Raw genomic sequence first — 13,333 nt, forward strand, 5'->3', positions numbered from 1 at the left:
TCGCTTTACCGCAAGCCCATAGATAACTCACGATGCTCCACTTCTCCAGCTTTCACCCAAAACACATTAAAGAAGCCATCCCCTATCGACAAGCCCTCCGTATACACAGGATCTGCTCAGACGAGGAGGAGCGTAACAGACACCTACAGATGCTGAAAGATGCCCTCGTACGAACGGGATATGGCGCTCGACTCATCGATCGACAGTTCCAACGCGCCACAGCAAAAAACCGCACCGACCTCCTCAGAAGACAAACACGGGACACAACCGACAGAGTACCCTTCGTCGTCCAGTACTTTCCTGGGGCGGAGAAACTACAACATCTTCTTCGCAGCCTTCAACACATCATCAATGAAGATGAACATCTTGCCAAGGTCATCCCCACACCCCCACTACTTGCCTTCAAACAACCGCGCAACCTCAAACAAACCATTGTTTGTAGCAAATTACCCAGCCTTCAGAACAGCGACCACACCACACAACCCTGCCAGGGCAATCTCTGCAAGACATGCCAGATCATCGATATGGATACCACCATTACACGTGGAAACACCACCCACCAGGTACGCGGCACATACCCGTGCGTCTCGACTCTTTGTCTCCGCAAGGACCGTCACTTCTACCGATACCTCATACGCTGCAGGAAAGGATGTCCCGAAGCGTGGTACATTGGTGAGACCTTGCAGACACTGCGACAACGAATGAACGGGCATCGTGCGACAATCACCAGGCAGGAATGTTCCCTTCCAGTCGGGGAACACTTCAGCAGTCAAGGGCATTCAGCCTCTGATCTCCGGGTAAGCGTTCTCCAAGGCGGTCTTCAGGACACGCGACAACGCAGAATTGTCGAGCAAAAACTTATAGCTAAGTTCCGCATGCATGAGTGCGGCCTCAACCGGGATCTTGGATTCATGTCGCATTACATTCACCCCCCCCACCATCTGGCCTGGACTTGCAAAATCCTACCAACTGTCCTGGCCTGAGACAATTCACACCTCTTTAACCTGGGATTACCCGCTATCTCTGAATCTGTAATGATTTGATTACCCGCAAATGCTCGCATTCCAAGCATTGTATGGCATCTCTGACTTTGTCTATATAAATGTTTCTGGAACATACCTCGCCATTCACCTGAGGAAGGAGCTGCGCTCCGAAAGCTCGTGTTTGAAACAAACCTGTTGGGACGTTAACCTGATGTTGTAAGACTTCTCACTGATTTAACATGGCGGTAGTGCCACACAACGCGATGAAGGATATCCCCAATGTAAAGACCGGACTCTGTCTCCGCAAGGACCGTCACTTCTACCAATTCTGTCATGGATAGATGCACCTGCAGCAGACAGGTTGGGGAGGATGGGGTAAAGTATGTTTTTCCCTCTTGTTGGTTCCCTCACCACCTGCTGCAGTCCCAGTCTAGCAGCTATGTCCTTTAGGTTACGGCCAGCTCTGTCTGTGGTGGTACTACCGAGCCACTCTTGGTGATGGACACTGAAGTCCCCCACCCAGAGCATATTCTACACCCTTGCCACCCTCAGTGCCCTCAATGTTTCCTTCAAGTTGTGTTCCAACATGGAGGAGTACTGATTCATCAGCTGATGGTGGCCGGTACATGGTAATCAGCAGGAGGCTTCTTTGCCATGAGATTTTGTGGGTGCCGAATCAATGTTGAGGACTCCCGGGGCAACTCCCTCACAATTCTATACTAGTGTGTCTTGTCGGTGAGACAGGACATAGCCAGGAATGGTGACAGTGATGTCTGCGACACTGCATGTATTGTATGATTCTGTGAGTATGACTATGTCAGGCTGTTACTTGACGGGTCTGTGAGATCCGTCTGGTTTCATTCCTTTTTCGTGTTTTTACAGCGGTGAATACAACTCAGTGGCTTGCTAGGTAATTTCAGAGGGTATTTAAGAGTCACCACGTTGCTGTCACATGTAGGCCAGACCAGGTAAGAATAGCAGATTTCCTTCCCTTAAAGGACATTAGTGAATCAGGTAGGTTTTTACGACAATCGACAATGGTTTCATGGTTATCATTAGATTTTTAATTCCAGATATTTTATTGAGTTTAAATTCCACCACCTGCCATGGTGGGATTCAAACTAGGGTCCCCAGATAATTTTCCTGGGTCTCTGGATTACTAATACTGCGACAACATCACTGTACCGTCTCTCCTTGTCTCTTGATTACCCTGGGTCTCTCGTTGAAGTCCAACTCCAATACCACTACACCACAGCTTTCAAAAGAACAGGCAAACATGGACAAACACATGACTGATGAAATTTAATGCAGGAGTGTGAAATGATCCATTTTGGTTTGAAAAAGCAAAGAGAGACAATATAAACCAAATGCTAATTTTAAAAGGGCATTATATGTATACAAATCTTCAAAGATGGCAGGACAAGTTGACAAACATTTGGGATCCTTGGCTTTATAAATTCTGAAACAGGGCACAAAATCAAGAAAGTTGTACTCAACCTTTAGAAAACAATCCTTCACCTAGAGTACTGCGTTCAATTCTTGGCACACTACTTTAGGATATTTGTAAGATCTCAGATGGTGCAGAGAGCGGGATCAGGGATGAAGGACTTTACTTACATGGGCAGACTGAAGAAGCAGACATTGTTCTCCTATGGCAGGAGAAGACTAAGATCTTAACTTTTGATACAGATGTTCAAAATCATGAATGGTTCACTAAAGTAAGGGGAAACTCTTGCTAGTGCAGAAAGATCAAAAATCAGAGGACACAGCTTTAAGGTGATTGGCAAACAAACCATATAAGCTCAGCAAGCTGTCATGATCTAGAATGTGCTGTCTGAAAAAGTGGTGGAAGGAGATTTAATCAGAACATTCCAAAGGGAATTGGATGAATAGTTGAATGGGAAATAATTAGAGGGCTACAGGGTGAGAGGAGAAGTGTTGGGCCAGGTGGATCGCATTACCCAAAAACCAGTATAGATACAGTGGGCCGAATGGCCTCCTCAGCGCTGTGACATTGTGATTCTAAATGGTGTGATCAACAAAATTTAAGCTAGTTCGTTGGTATGTTTCAACACAAGTCTTCTTTATTGAAAGTTAGAAATTCCAGTCTACAGAACCCATTATGACAAAGTATTAAAAGCAGATTCTGGCAATTTCCTTAAACTTAAAAAAATAAATTGTACATGCAGCTGAATTTTAAAAACTGGCATGACCAGCCATTGAGTTGAATAAATAGGCATGAGTCACACCTAATGAATTACAAATGTCATTAAAAGGGCAAATATTTAAAGCTATATTCTGAACACAGTTATAAACCCTTGGATCAAAGTGTCACTTAAAATAAATACAAATGGAAGGATAGATTGTAATGTTGACTATGCTGTAAAAATAGTTGAAGAACTGGCTCCAGACTCAAAAGGTTACAATGGCCTGTGTTACTAATGAAAAACGGCTGTCAATTTGGTTGAAAGATCAAGCAAATTTTCAGAGTAAATCACTACCTTCGAACGTGTATTGTTACATGAGGAGCCAAAAAAACCCGACAATGCAGATGAGTAAACTGAACTCTCAGAACCCTCTCTCACATTGCTGTATCCCCCAATGTAACCAACAATTTGCAATTATATACAGTAGCACCTCTGATAACATATAGAAAAAAGGTTACAAAGCGCATCACAGAAGCTTACCATAGTCTTGTACTAATTCCTCCTCAGCTGCCGCTCTTCTTGTATCCAAGATAAGTTTGATGTTGACAATTACAGTCACTAGTAAAAATAGCAGTGCACCAGTCTGGAAAACAGAAAATGCCTGTTCAATGTTTACAATCAGAAAGAAAAAAACGTTCAGTTGGAGAGATTTTACTTACAAGAACAACCAACAATGGACCACTAAAACAAATGCATTCCATACGTAATTAAAGCAGAAAATTATTTTATATATCCCAATGGAGTCTTAGGAGAACATTAGGCCGATACATATGTTTACAACAGGTCAAGTTAGCTTGTGTAACATGTAACAGTTAAATCATTTCAATTCTGGCAAAATGGTATCAGTCTGAAACATTGTGCACATTGAGGCCAAATGAGGATCCAGAGCTTGCAGCTGGGATCTGAAAACAAGGATGTGGAATTTTAAAACTGAAGTGTTGCATATTGCTGAACTGGTTTTGGTGCGAGTTTAGACATGGGCACCAAAACTTTGGATAACTTCAAGATTCCAGAGGCTGAAGGTAGGAGGCAGGCCAGAGACTGCTTTGGAATCATCAATTCCAGAGATAACAGGGGTATGGGTGAGGATTTCAACAGATGAGTTGAGGCAGTGGTCGAGATTGGTGAAGTGACAAAGATGGAAATAGATGATTATCATGAGTCAGGTCTACACCACAGAAAAGGCCCTTCGGCCTATCGTGTCTACACCAACATATTCTAATCCCATTTTGTAAAACTTGGCCCATAGCCACGTGTGCCTTGGCATATCTAAATACTTCTGAAATGTTATGAGGGTTCCTGCCCACCATCCTTTCAGGCAGTGAATTCCAGACTCCCACCACCCTCTGGATTAAAATGTTTTTCCTCACATCCTCTCTAAACCTGTCCCTTACCTTAAGTGAGGTGTGGTCAAAAGCTCATCTCAGAATCAAACATGACCCCAAGATTGAAAACAACCTGATTCAGACTCCCACAGTTGTCATGGTGGAAAAGCTGGCTAGGGAACAGAGTTTGGGGACTAATGTTATGGGCCAGGGTTTAGAGAACCCCAAAGTGTATCATGGAGTTCACCTGACCCACAACGTTTAATAGATTGTGGTATGGGGAGCACACGGCCCACTCTACAGGTGTGGTACAGCAGAAATGGAAAAGTATTTTTTAAAGCAAAACAATGTTTATTCTATGAACTCAAGTTAACCTTTTTAAAACATAGTGAACATCTTAGCAACCATTAATTCAAATACAACCGCCAAAGACTACGATACTAAGTAATCCTTTAAGCTTTCCTTTTACCATCCAAAAGACTTTAAAACACCTTTTTACAGAAAGACATCAGGCTTAACTTCACTACTGAGAAGTTACCACGTTGAAATCAGCAAATGGACACTCATAAGCTTGCAGAGATTCACACACATCCTGCTGTGATTGCAGCTTCTCCAAAATTAAAATGAAACCAAACCCACCCTGCAGCAAAAAGCCTAAAGCAAAAGTAAAAAGCTGACAGACAGCCCAGCTCCTCCCACTCTCTGACATCACTGCAGTAATAAACACCCATTTCTTAAAGGTACACCCACTACAGTTATTCTATAAAAACACCCATTTCTTAAAGGTAATCTCACATGACACTAAGATGGAATGACTTCAATCTTCCCAATACTTAATTGGAAGACAGACTTCAATCTTCCCAATATTTAATTGGAAGACATCGCTGTTCATCCAATATTTAATTTTAGATAAACTGTCTGACAACTTCTTAGAGATAGTGGGGGGACATCTCGACAACAAGGGCTCCTACGTCAGACTCCTATTCGTTAACTACAGCTTCACCTTCAACACCATAATCACAGTGAAGCTCATATCAAAACTCCAAAACCTAGGACTTTGCTCCTCCCACTGCAACTGAATCCTCGACTTCCTGACCCACGGACTACAATCAGTAAGGATAAACAACAATACCTCCTCCACAATAGTCCTCAATACAGGGCCCTGCAAGGCTGCATACTTAGCCCTCCTTATGAACACACGACTGTTACCAGACTCCTGAATGACCCTCTTATGGACTGAACTCTCTATGCACCTTCTCGATTGCTGTAGCATTATAGTCCATATGCTTCACCCAATGTCTACGTATTTACATTGTGCATTCCGTCTTAAGTTTTTCATGTATGGAACGATCTGCCTGGACTGTTCTCTGTACCTCCGAGCACGTGACAAATCTAAATCCAAGAGGTCAAGAGCAGGCACAACGAGGTGTCATCAGCGTCCCTAGACAATCAGCCATTTATACAGCACCTTTCACAACTCAAGATTTTCAAAACTGTGCAACAGTCAATTAAGTACTTTTGAAGTGTAGTTGTTTTTTTTTGTTTTTCCTTTCTCTGAGACTGGGTGGAAGGGGACGATATATCTTGGTGGGGAGATCCACCTAAAGTCAGCTAGTAAATGGAGGTGGGGTGAGAGGAGGGCTGCGGACGTTGGAGCCTGGATAGCAGGCTTCAATGGGCCTAGGAGGCGAGCGAGAGAGAGGGAAGGGATGTATGCTGGGAGATGTTGTTTCAGGGGGAAATGTAGGTTCGATGTTAACAATGGACAGGGGCGTGTCAGGCCTATGGGGCAGGGCCCGGTGGTGGATGATGGCGGATAAGAAAGGCGGGGGGGAGGGGGGGGGGGGGGGGGGGGGAGGGGGGGGGGGGGGGGGGTGAGAGACACCCAGTAAGAAGGATAGTCACGTGGAATGTGAGAGGGCTAGGAAGTCCGGTCAAGAGGTTAAGGGTGCTTGCGCATCTTAAAAGTTTGAAAGCTGATGTAGCAATGCTGCATGAGACTCACTTGAGGGTGAAGGACCAGGTGAGACTTAAAAAGGGCTGGGTTAGTCAGGTGTTTCACTCTGGATTTGATGGAAGGGCTCAAGGGATAGCGGTGTTGGTCAGCAAAAGGGTACGCTTCCAGATGGAGACGGTGGTGGCAGATCAGATGGGGTAGATATGTGATTGTGACAGGTGCGCTGGAGGGGCGATTAGTGGCGCTGTTAAGCATATACGATCCCAATTGGGACGATGTGGGATTCGCGAAGATGATGTTTGGGGCCATTCCTGACTTGGACACACACAAGCTGATTGGGGGGGGGGGGGGGGGGGGGGGGGGGGGGACTGGAACTTGGTGCAAGAGCCAAGGTTGGACAGATCACAGCCACGCTCGCTGGTCCCATCAGGGGGGGCGAAGGCGCTGGCTGGCTAATGGTGGAAATGGGAGGGGTGGACCCTTGGAGGTTCCTGCACCCAAGGGAAAGGGAGTACTCGTTTTTCTCAGCAGTCCATAAGGTATACTCACGGATCGACTTTTTGGTGGTGGGAAAGGCTTTGCTGGCTGGGGTTAAGGGGTCGACATATTCGGCAATTGCAGTGTCAGATCATGCTCCGCATTGGGTGGATATGGTACTGGAGAAGGGGGTAGCGCAGAGGCCGGGGTGGAAACTGGATGTGGGGCTTTTGGGGAATCAAGTGTTCTGTGAGAAAATTGAAAAGGTAATTAAGGACTATGTAGGTTTCAACTGTACGGGGTGAGGTGTCGAAGGCAGTTGTCTGGTTGGCTCTAAAGGCGATGGTGAGGGGTGAGGTAATTTTGTATAAGGCCAGGGTGGACAAAGAGGAGAGGTTGGAGCGGCAGAGGGTAATAGATGAGATGTTGGAGGTAGATAGGAGTTATGCAGAAGATGGGGACCCAGCGAAGCTGGAAAAGAGGAAGGAACTACAGGCGAGCTTCGAACGAGTGTCCACCAGGAAGGCGGTGCGCCAACTGAGACGAGCAAGGGGTGCAGTTTTTGAACATGGAGATAAGGCAACGGCAAGGGAAATTCTTCAGGTGAGGGATAGGGCAGGGAAGTTGGTGGTGGCTCCAGAGCTGATTAACAAGGTTTTGGATGAGTTTTATGAGAGGTTGTACAGGTCAGAGCCACCCGGGGGAGACCATGAGATGCAGGAATTTCTAGATGGGTTGGAGTACCTGAGGCTAGGGGAGGGGGACAGGGCTACATTAGAAGCAGCAATAGTGGAGCAGGAGATAAAGGATGCGATTGGGAGGATGCAGTCGGAGAAGGTGGCAGGGCCGGATGGGTTTCCGGTGGAATATTATAACAATTTCAAGGATAAATTGGCACCCCTGATGGTGGGGATGTTTGACAAGGCGATAGGGAAGGGGGTGCTGCCACAAACCTTGGGGCAGGCTTCACTGTTGCTAAAAAAGATAAGGATCCGCCGGAGTGTGGGTCGTATAGGCCCATATCACTTCTGAATGTGGTCGCAAAAGTATTGGTGAAGGTACTGGCGGGTAGGCTGGAGGAGTGCCTCCCGAAGGTGATAGGTAAGGATCAGACGGGGTTCGTGAAAGGGAGGCAGCTTTTTTTGAACATTAGGAGGGTTTTGAACGTTGTTATGGCACCGGCAGAAGGGAAGGAAACAGAGGTGGTTGTGGCATTGGACGCCGAGAAGGAGTTTGACCGGATAGAATGGGGGTACCCGATGGCAGTTCTGGAGCGGTTTGGGATTTGTGAAGTGGGTAAAGCTATTATATAAGCAGGCGAAGGCGAGTGTCCACACAAACAACATCAGCTCAAGATATTTTTCTCTCCACCATAGGACTAGGCAGGGATGTCGTATTTTCCCCCGGCTGTTTTGCACTTGTGATTGAGCCGTTCGCCATCACATTAAGAAATTCGGGAGCATGGAAAGGAATAGTGCAGGTGGTGGGGAGGGGGGGGGGGGGGGGAGAGGATAGAGCATAGGGTGTCCTTGTATGCCGATGACTTGCTGCTGTATGTGTCGGAACTGAGTGCGTCGATAGGAGGAATATTGGAGCTACTGCAAGTATTTGGGTCTTTCTCGGGGTACAAGCTGAACCTGGACAAGAGTGAGTATTTTGTGGTGTCTCGGCCAGGGGTAGGGGTGGGGGGGGGGGGCTGCCATTCCGTAGGGTAGGGACTCACTTTAGGTATCTGGGGGTGCAGGTTGCCCGGGAGTGGGGGAGACTTCACAGGTACAACATCACTAGTTTGGTGGGGAGAGTGAAAGCTGATCTGGCAAGGTGGGATGGTCTCCCTCTGTCACTGGCGGGTCGGGTACAGGCGGTTAAAATGTACGTGATGCCACGATTTCTGTTTATTTTTCAATGCCTTCCGATTTTCCCCCCCAAAGGCTTTTTTCAGGGAGATTGGGGGAAGGATTACCTCATTCATATGGGGAGGGAAAGTAGCCAGAGTGAGAAAGGTGCTGCTACAGAGGGGAAGGCAGGCAGGGGGTTTGGGTCTCCCGAACTGGGCGGCGAATGTGGAGAAGGTGCGGAGCTGGGTCAGAGGGGTTTATTTCCAGTGGGTCAGAATAGAGGAGAGTTTGTGCAGGGGGTCGGGACTGAAAGCACTAGCAACAGCGCGCTCCCGATAGCTCCGGGGAAATACTCAGGGAGTCCGGTAATAATAGCTTTGTTGACAATCTGGAGGCAGTTTCGCCAACACTTCGGGTTGGGGGCAGGGTCAAGGGAAATGCCGATTCGGGGAAACCACAGATTTGAGCCAGGGAAGTGGGATGGAAGTTTTCGGAAATGGGAAGAGAAGGGGATTAAGACGCTAAAAGATGTGTTTCTTAAGGGTCGGTTTGCAGGATTGAGGGAGCTGGAAGCGAAGTATGGGCTGGAGCAGGGAGAAATGTTTAGATACACGCAGGTTCGAGATTTTGCCAGGAAGGAGATACAGAGCTTCCCGGAGGAACTGGCCTCCACATTGCTGGAAGAGGTGCTGACGACAAGGGGACTGGAGAAGGGGGTAGTGTCAGCAGTGTACGGAGCTATTTTGAAGAGGATAAGGCACCACTGGAAGGGATCAAAGCAAAGTGAGAGGAAGAGTTGGGAGAGGTTATAGAGCGGGTCTGGTGTGAGGTGCTCCAGAGAGTAAATGCCTCCACCTCATGTGCGAGGTTGGGGCTGATACAGCTGAAGGTGCTAAACAGAGCGAACCTCACGAGGGCGAGGATTGGCCAATTCTTTGAAGGAGTAGGTGATCTGTGTGAGCGTTGCGGGTGGGGCCCCGCTAATCACGTTCATGTGTTTTGGTCCTGTCCAAAGCTAGAGGAGTACTGGAAGGCGGTTTTTAGGCTAATTTCCAAGGTGGTGCACGTGAAACTGGACCCGGTCCCTGGGAGGCCATATTCGGGGTGTCGGACCAGCCAGGGTTGGAAACGGATGCGGAGTCAGATATCGTAGCCTTCGCCTCGTTGATCACCCGAAGGCGGATACTGTTCGGATGGAGAGCAGCCTCTCCACCCTGTGCCCTGGCGTGGCGGAGGGACCTGTTGGAATACTTGACCCTTAAGAAGGTTAAGTTTGAACTGAGGGGAAGGAGGAGGGGTTCTACAGTCATGGGCATTATTCATTATGCACTTTCAAGAACTGGATAATATCGAATATTAGTTGGGGGGGGGGGAGGATGGGTGGCAGGGTTGGGGGGAGGGGGCCTGTGTATATTACGGATGATTATGGGTAATCCCTGATTCCTTTTTGTCATTTGTTTATGTAAACATGCGGGCTGCTGTTTGGGGGTTGGTGGGAGGATGGGATTGGTGTTATTGTTATGGGGATTGACATCTGTTGCTGATTATTCTTTATTGTTGGTGGGTGTAAATTCGAGGAGAATAAAAATATTTTTTTTTTAAAAGAAGTGTAGTTATAAAAAACACAGTAAAACAAGTTCCCACAAACAGCGTAATAACAGCCAAATAAACTGGGTTTTTTTTTGTGACGTTCAGGGGTAAATATTGGCAAGGACACCAAGGAAACTCCTCTACTTTTTTTTTGAAATAGTACCAGGAATCTGTTACACCACACTTGAGGACAAGCTTAGCCAGGTTTAGCACATCAACTGAAAGACAACACTTCCACAGTACTGCACTTGAGCACCCACCTCGATGTCATACTCAAGACCTGGGCTCCAAGGCAAGAATGTTACTAAGTAAGTCACAGCCAACATGTGCCACTTGAAAACTGTCGATGATGTTTCCAAAGGCAGCATATGGATAAGAAATCAGAGGGAGCCAAGATTAGATCCTTGGGTGGAACACCACAGGTAAAGGTGGCGGGAGCAAGGAGGGTAGGTACTGGAAGTGACAAGAGTAGTGCCAGGTGAGAACAATGCTTCCCAGTTAGACAAAAGGGAGTGTTATTCATGGAGGAAGGTGTTGTTATCAACCATATCAGGTCAAAGAGGGAAAGGGAATGTTTGTGAGACATATAAGGATGTCAGTTGATGTGTACACGCCGCCCAGTGTTTAACTGCTTCACTGGCCTGGCCCAGCCCAGCCCTGCCCCCTCGGCCTCCTCACCTGGCACAACCTCCTCACTGACCGCTGTCCCGTTAGCCTGTACTTACAGGCGATCAGCCAGCTCCGGTGCCGCCGCGGAACGAAGGGTTTGGCCCGGGGGTTCGGCTTCCACTCGTCCATCACCAGCACAGGGGGGAAGGAGCAACTCCCAGCCCGGGGCCTCAGCACAGAAACTCCGCCAGCCCGGGGGGGGGGCAAGCCGCAGCCCCGCGACCACCTCCCGCAGGCCCTTTACACTCGTCCGCAGACCATCCCTCCCTCGAACCTAGGGGCCCGGACTCCAGCTGAGATCCAGGCGCTGTGCTCAGGCCCAGGCCGGGACCCCCAGCGCTCGCCCACCCCGGGGACTTTCACTTCCGGGTCCCGGCTCCAGATAGACCGTATTCACAAGCGCCATCTTGGATTCTGCGCCCCCTTCCGTTTCAGATCAGCCAACACACCTGATCGAGGTGACCACGAAACAACATCGATTTAGATTCTTGCTGCTGTCAACAATCCAGAGAAATTGAGATTGCGTGCTTGTGTTTTGTTGAATTAATGTTGAACTTTATATTTCTCCGTGTATTCACCTGATTATCCAGAAGCATGCTTTGCCCATCTGTTTGTTTGTTTGCTTGCCCCGCCATTCATCTATATTCTCCTCTGAAGTTATTCTGCTGTCTTTTTCTTTAAATGAGACACACTGGTGAAATTCATGCCATTGCAATTCTAAATTCTGAAAATACATTTCAAGTAGATTAGCATTGTTGCCATTCTGTTAGATCATTTTCAGGATACGCAGATTGGAAGATATCATTTTCGTGTTCAACTCTCCCAACTTTCTTTCGCCAGCTATTCTTCAGGAGATAGGCTCTCTCGGACATCTTGAATTTAGGAGTGAGTAACTCAATGTCAACATTTGCAGATGATACCAAACCAGGGGGCGGATGGCATAACTGATACTGAGGAAGAGTGCAACATAACAGGAACGTATGAGAAAACTGCAGCAGACAGGGTACTTAGGAGGCATATGTACTCTAACATTCAAGTAAATATGAGGTGATTTGCACAATTCTGGTCTCCATAATATAAAAAGAACACAGAAACACAAGGAAAAGTACAATATCTTAAGGAGTTCCAAGAAGGTTATATAAATATGCTTCAGCTAATAAAGGCAAGGACTCACATGCCTTCTTACCCACCTTATCTACCTGTACTGCCTGGCAGGGATCTTTGGACACGTGCCCCAAGGTCCCTCTAGTCCGCAATACTTTCTAGCATTCTACTGTTCATTGTGTACTCCCTTGCATTGCTAGTCCTCCCATGATGCACCATCTCACAGTTTTCAGTTTTAAATTCCATTTGCCACTGTCCCGTCCATCTGATCAGCCTGTCTTTCTCATGCTGTAATCTAAGACTTTCCTCCTTGTTATTTACCACACCACCAACTTTACTGTCATCTGCGAACTTACTGATCATACTTCCCGCATTCAAATCTAGATCATTCATGTACACTATAAACAGCAAAGGACCCAGCATCGATCCCTGTGGTAAATCACTGGACACTGGTTGTGGAAGGCACTATTTGTTTTGCGTATGTATGTTTTCTTTCTTACTGTACTATAAGTGAGATGAAGCAGCACTCTGGCACAGTGGTTTGCACTGCTGCCTATGGTGCCAAGGACCCAGGTTAGATCCCAGCCCTGGATCACTGTGTGTGTGGAGTTTGCAGATTCTCCCTGTGTCTGCATGGGCCTCACCCCCACGACCCAAAGATATGCAGGTTAGGTGGATTGGCCATGCTAATTGCCCCTTAATTGGAAAAAAAATTGGATACTCTAAATTTATTTTTAGAAATCTTCTAAATAAAAAACAGTAAGTGAGATGAAGCAGATATCTCAGGAGATTTCTGAACTCGAGGGCAAGAAAAGACCTTTGGGCCTGCCCATTTATAAATACCATTGTTGCAATCCCATGCGAGAAGCTAAAAATATCAGAGAAAAAACAACTTATGTCCAATTGAAAGAAAACTGGGAAATTCTTATCAGACTTCCTGAGGCAATATAGTCTATAACTTCTAAAAATTACAGATAATAAATAATAATATCTCTTGGGAACTTTCAGGTGGTCTTTATCTATGGGCCTCCCAAGATGATGATGCTGACAGCAGTGAAGAGCAAGAAGCAGCATCCTGCATGAGCACTAAGTACAGGAGTAGTCAGCACAGATGTAGAAGCACTGGTGGAACTGTTGGATCGTTTCAAGCACTGTTGGGATTCTATGGGCATGATTTAATGGT

At 46.9% G+C, this 13,333-nt stretch overlaps 1 protein-coding gene across 2 annotated transcripts in view; it reads right to left on the reverse strand.

The window, feature by feature from the left end:
* pomgnt1 (protein O-linked mannose N-acetylglucosaminyltransferase 1 (beta 1,2-)) overlaps window positions 1–11,436 on the reverse strand; it is a 62,123-nt gene extending 50,687 nt beyond the window's left edge. Inside the window, exons 1-2 of one of the 2 annotated variants that reach the window (XM_038794204.1) lie at window positions 11,056–11,436; window positions 3,671–3,773 (exon numbers count right to left, since the gene is read on the reverse strand). In XM_038794204.1, the coding sequence (XP_038650132.1) occupies window positions 3,671–3,773; window positions 11,056–11,175 (223 nt within the window). In that variant the 5' untranslated portion in view covers window positions 11,176–11,436. The remainder of the gene's footprint in view (window positions 1–3,670; window positions 3,774–11,055) is intronic. The other variant, XM_038794205.1, reaches the window with a different exon arrangement.
* Between the last annotated feature and the right edge of the window lie 1,897 nt (window positions 11,437–13,333).

The sequence above is a fragment of the Scyliorhinus canicula genome, chromosome 4, assembly GCF_902713615.1.
Source record: "Scyliorhinus canicula chromosome 4, sScyCan1.1, whole genome shotgun sequence".
NCBI classification, from domain to species: domain Eukaryota; kingdom Metazoa; phylum Chordata; class Chondrichthyes; order Carcharhiniformes; family Scyliorhinidae; genus Scyliorhinus; species Scyliorhinus canicula.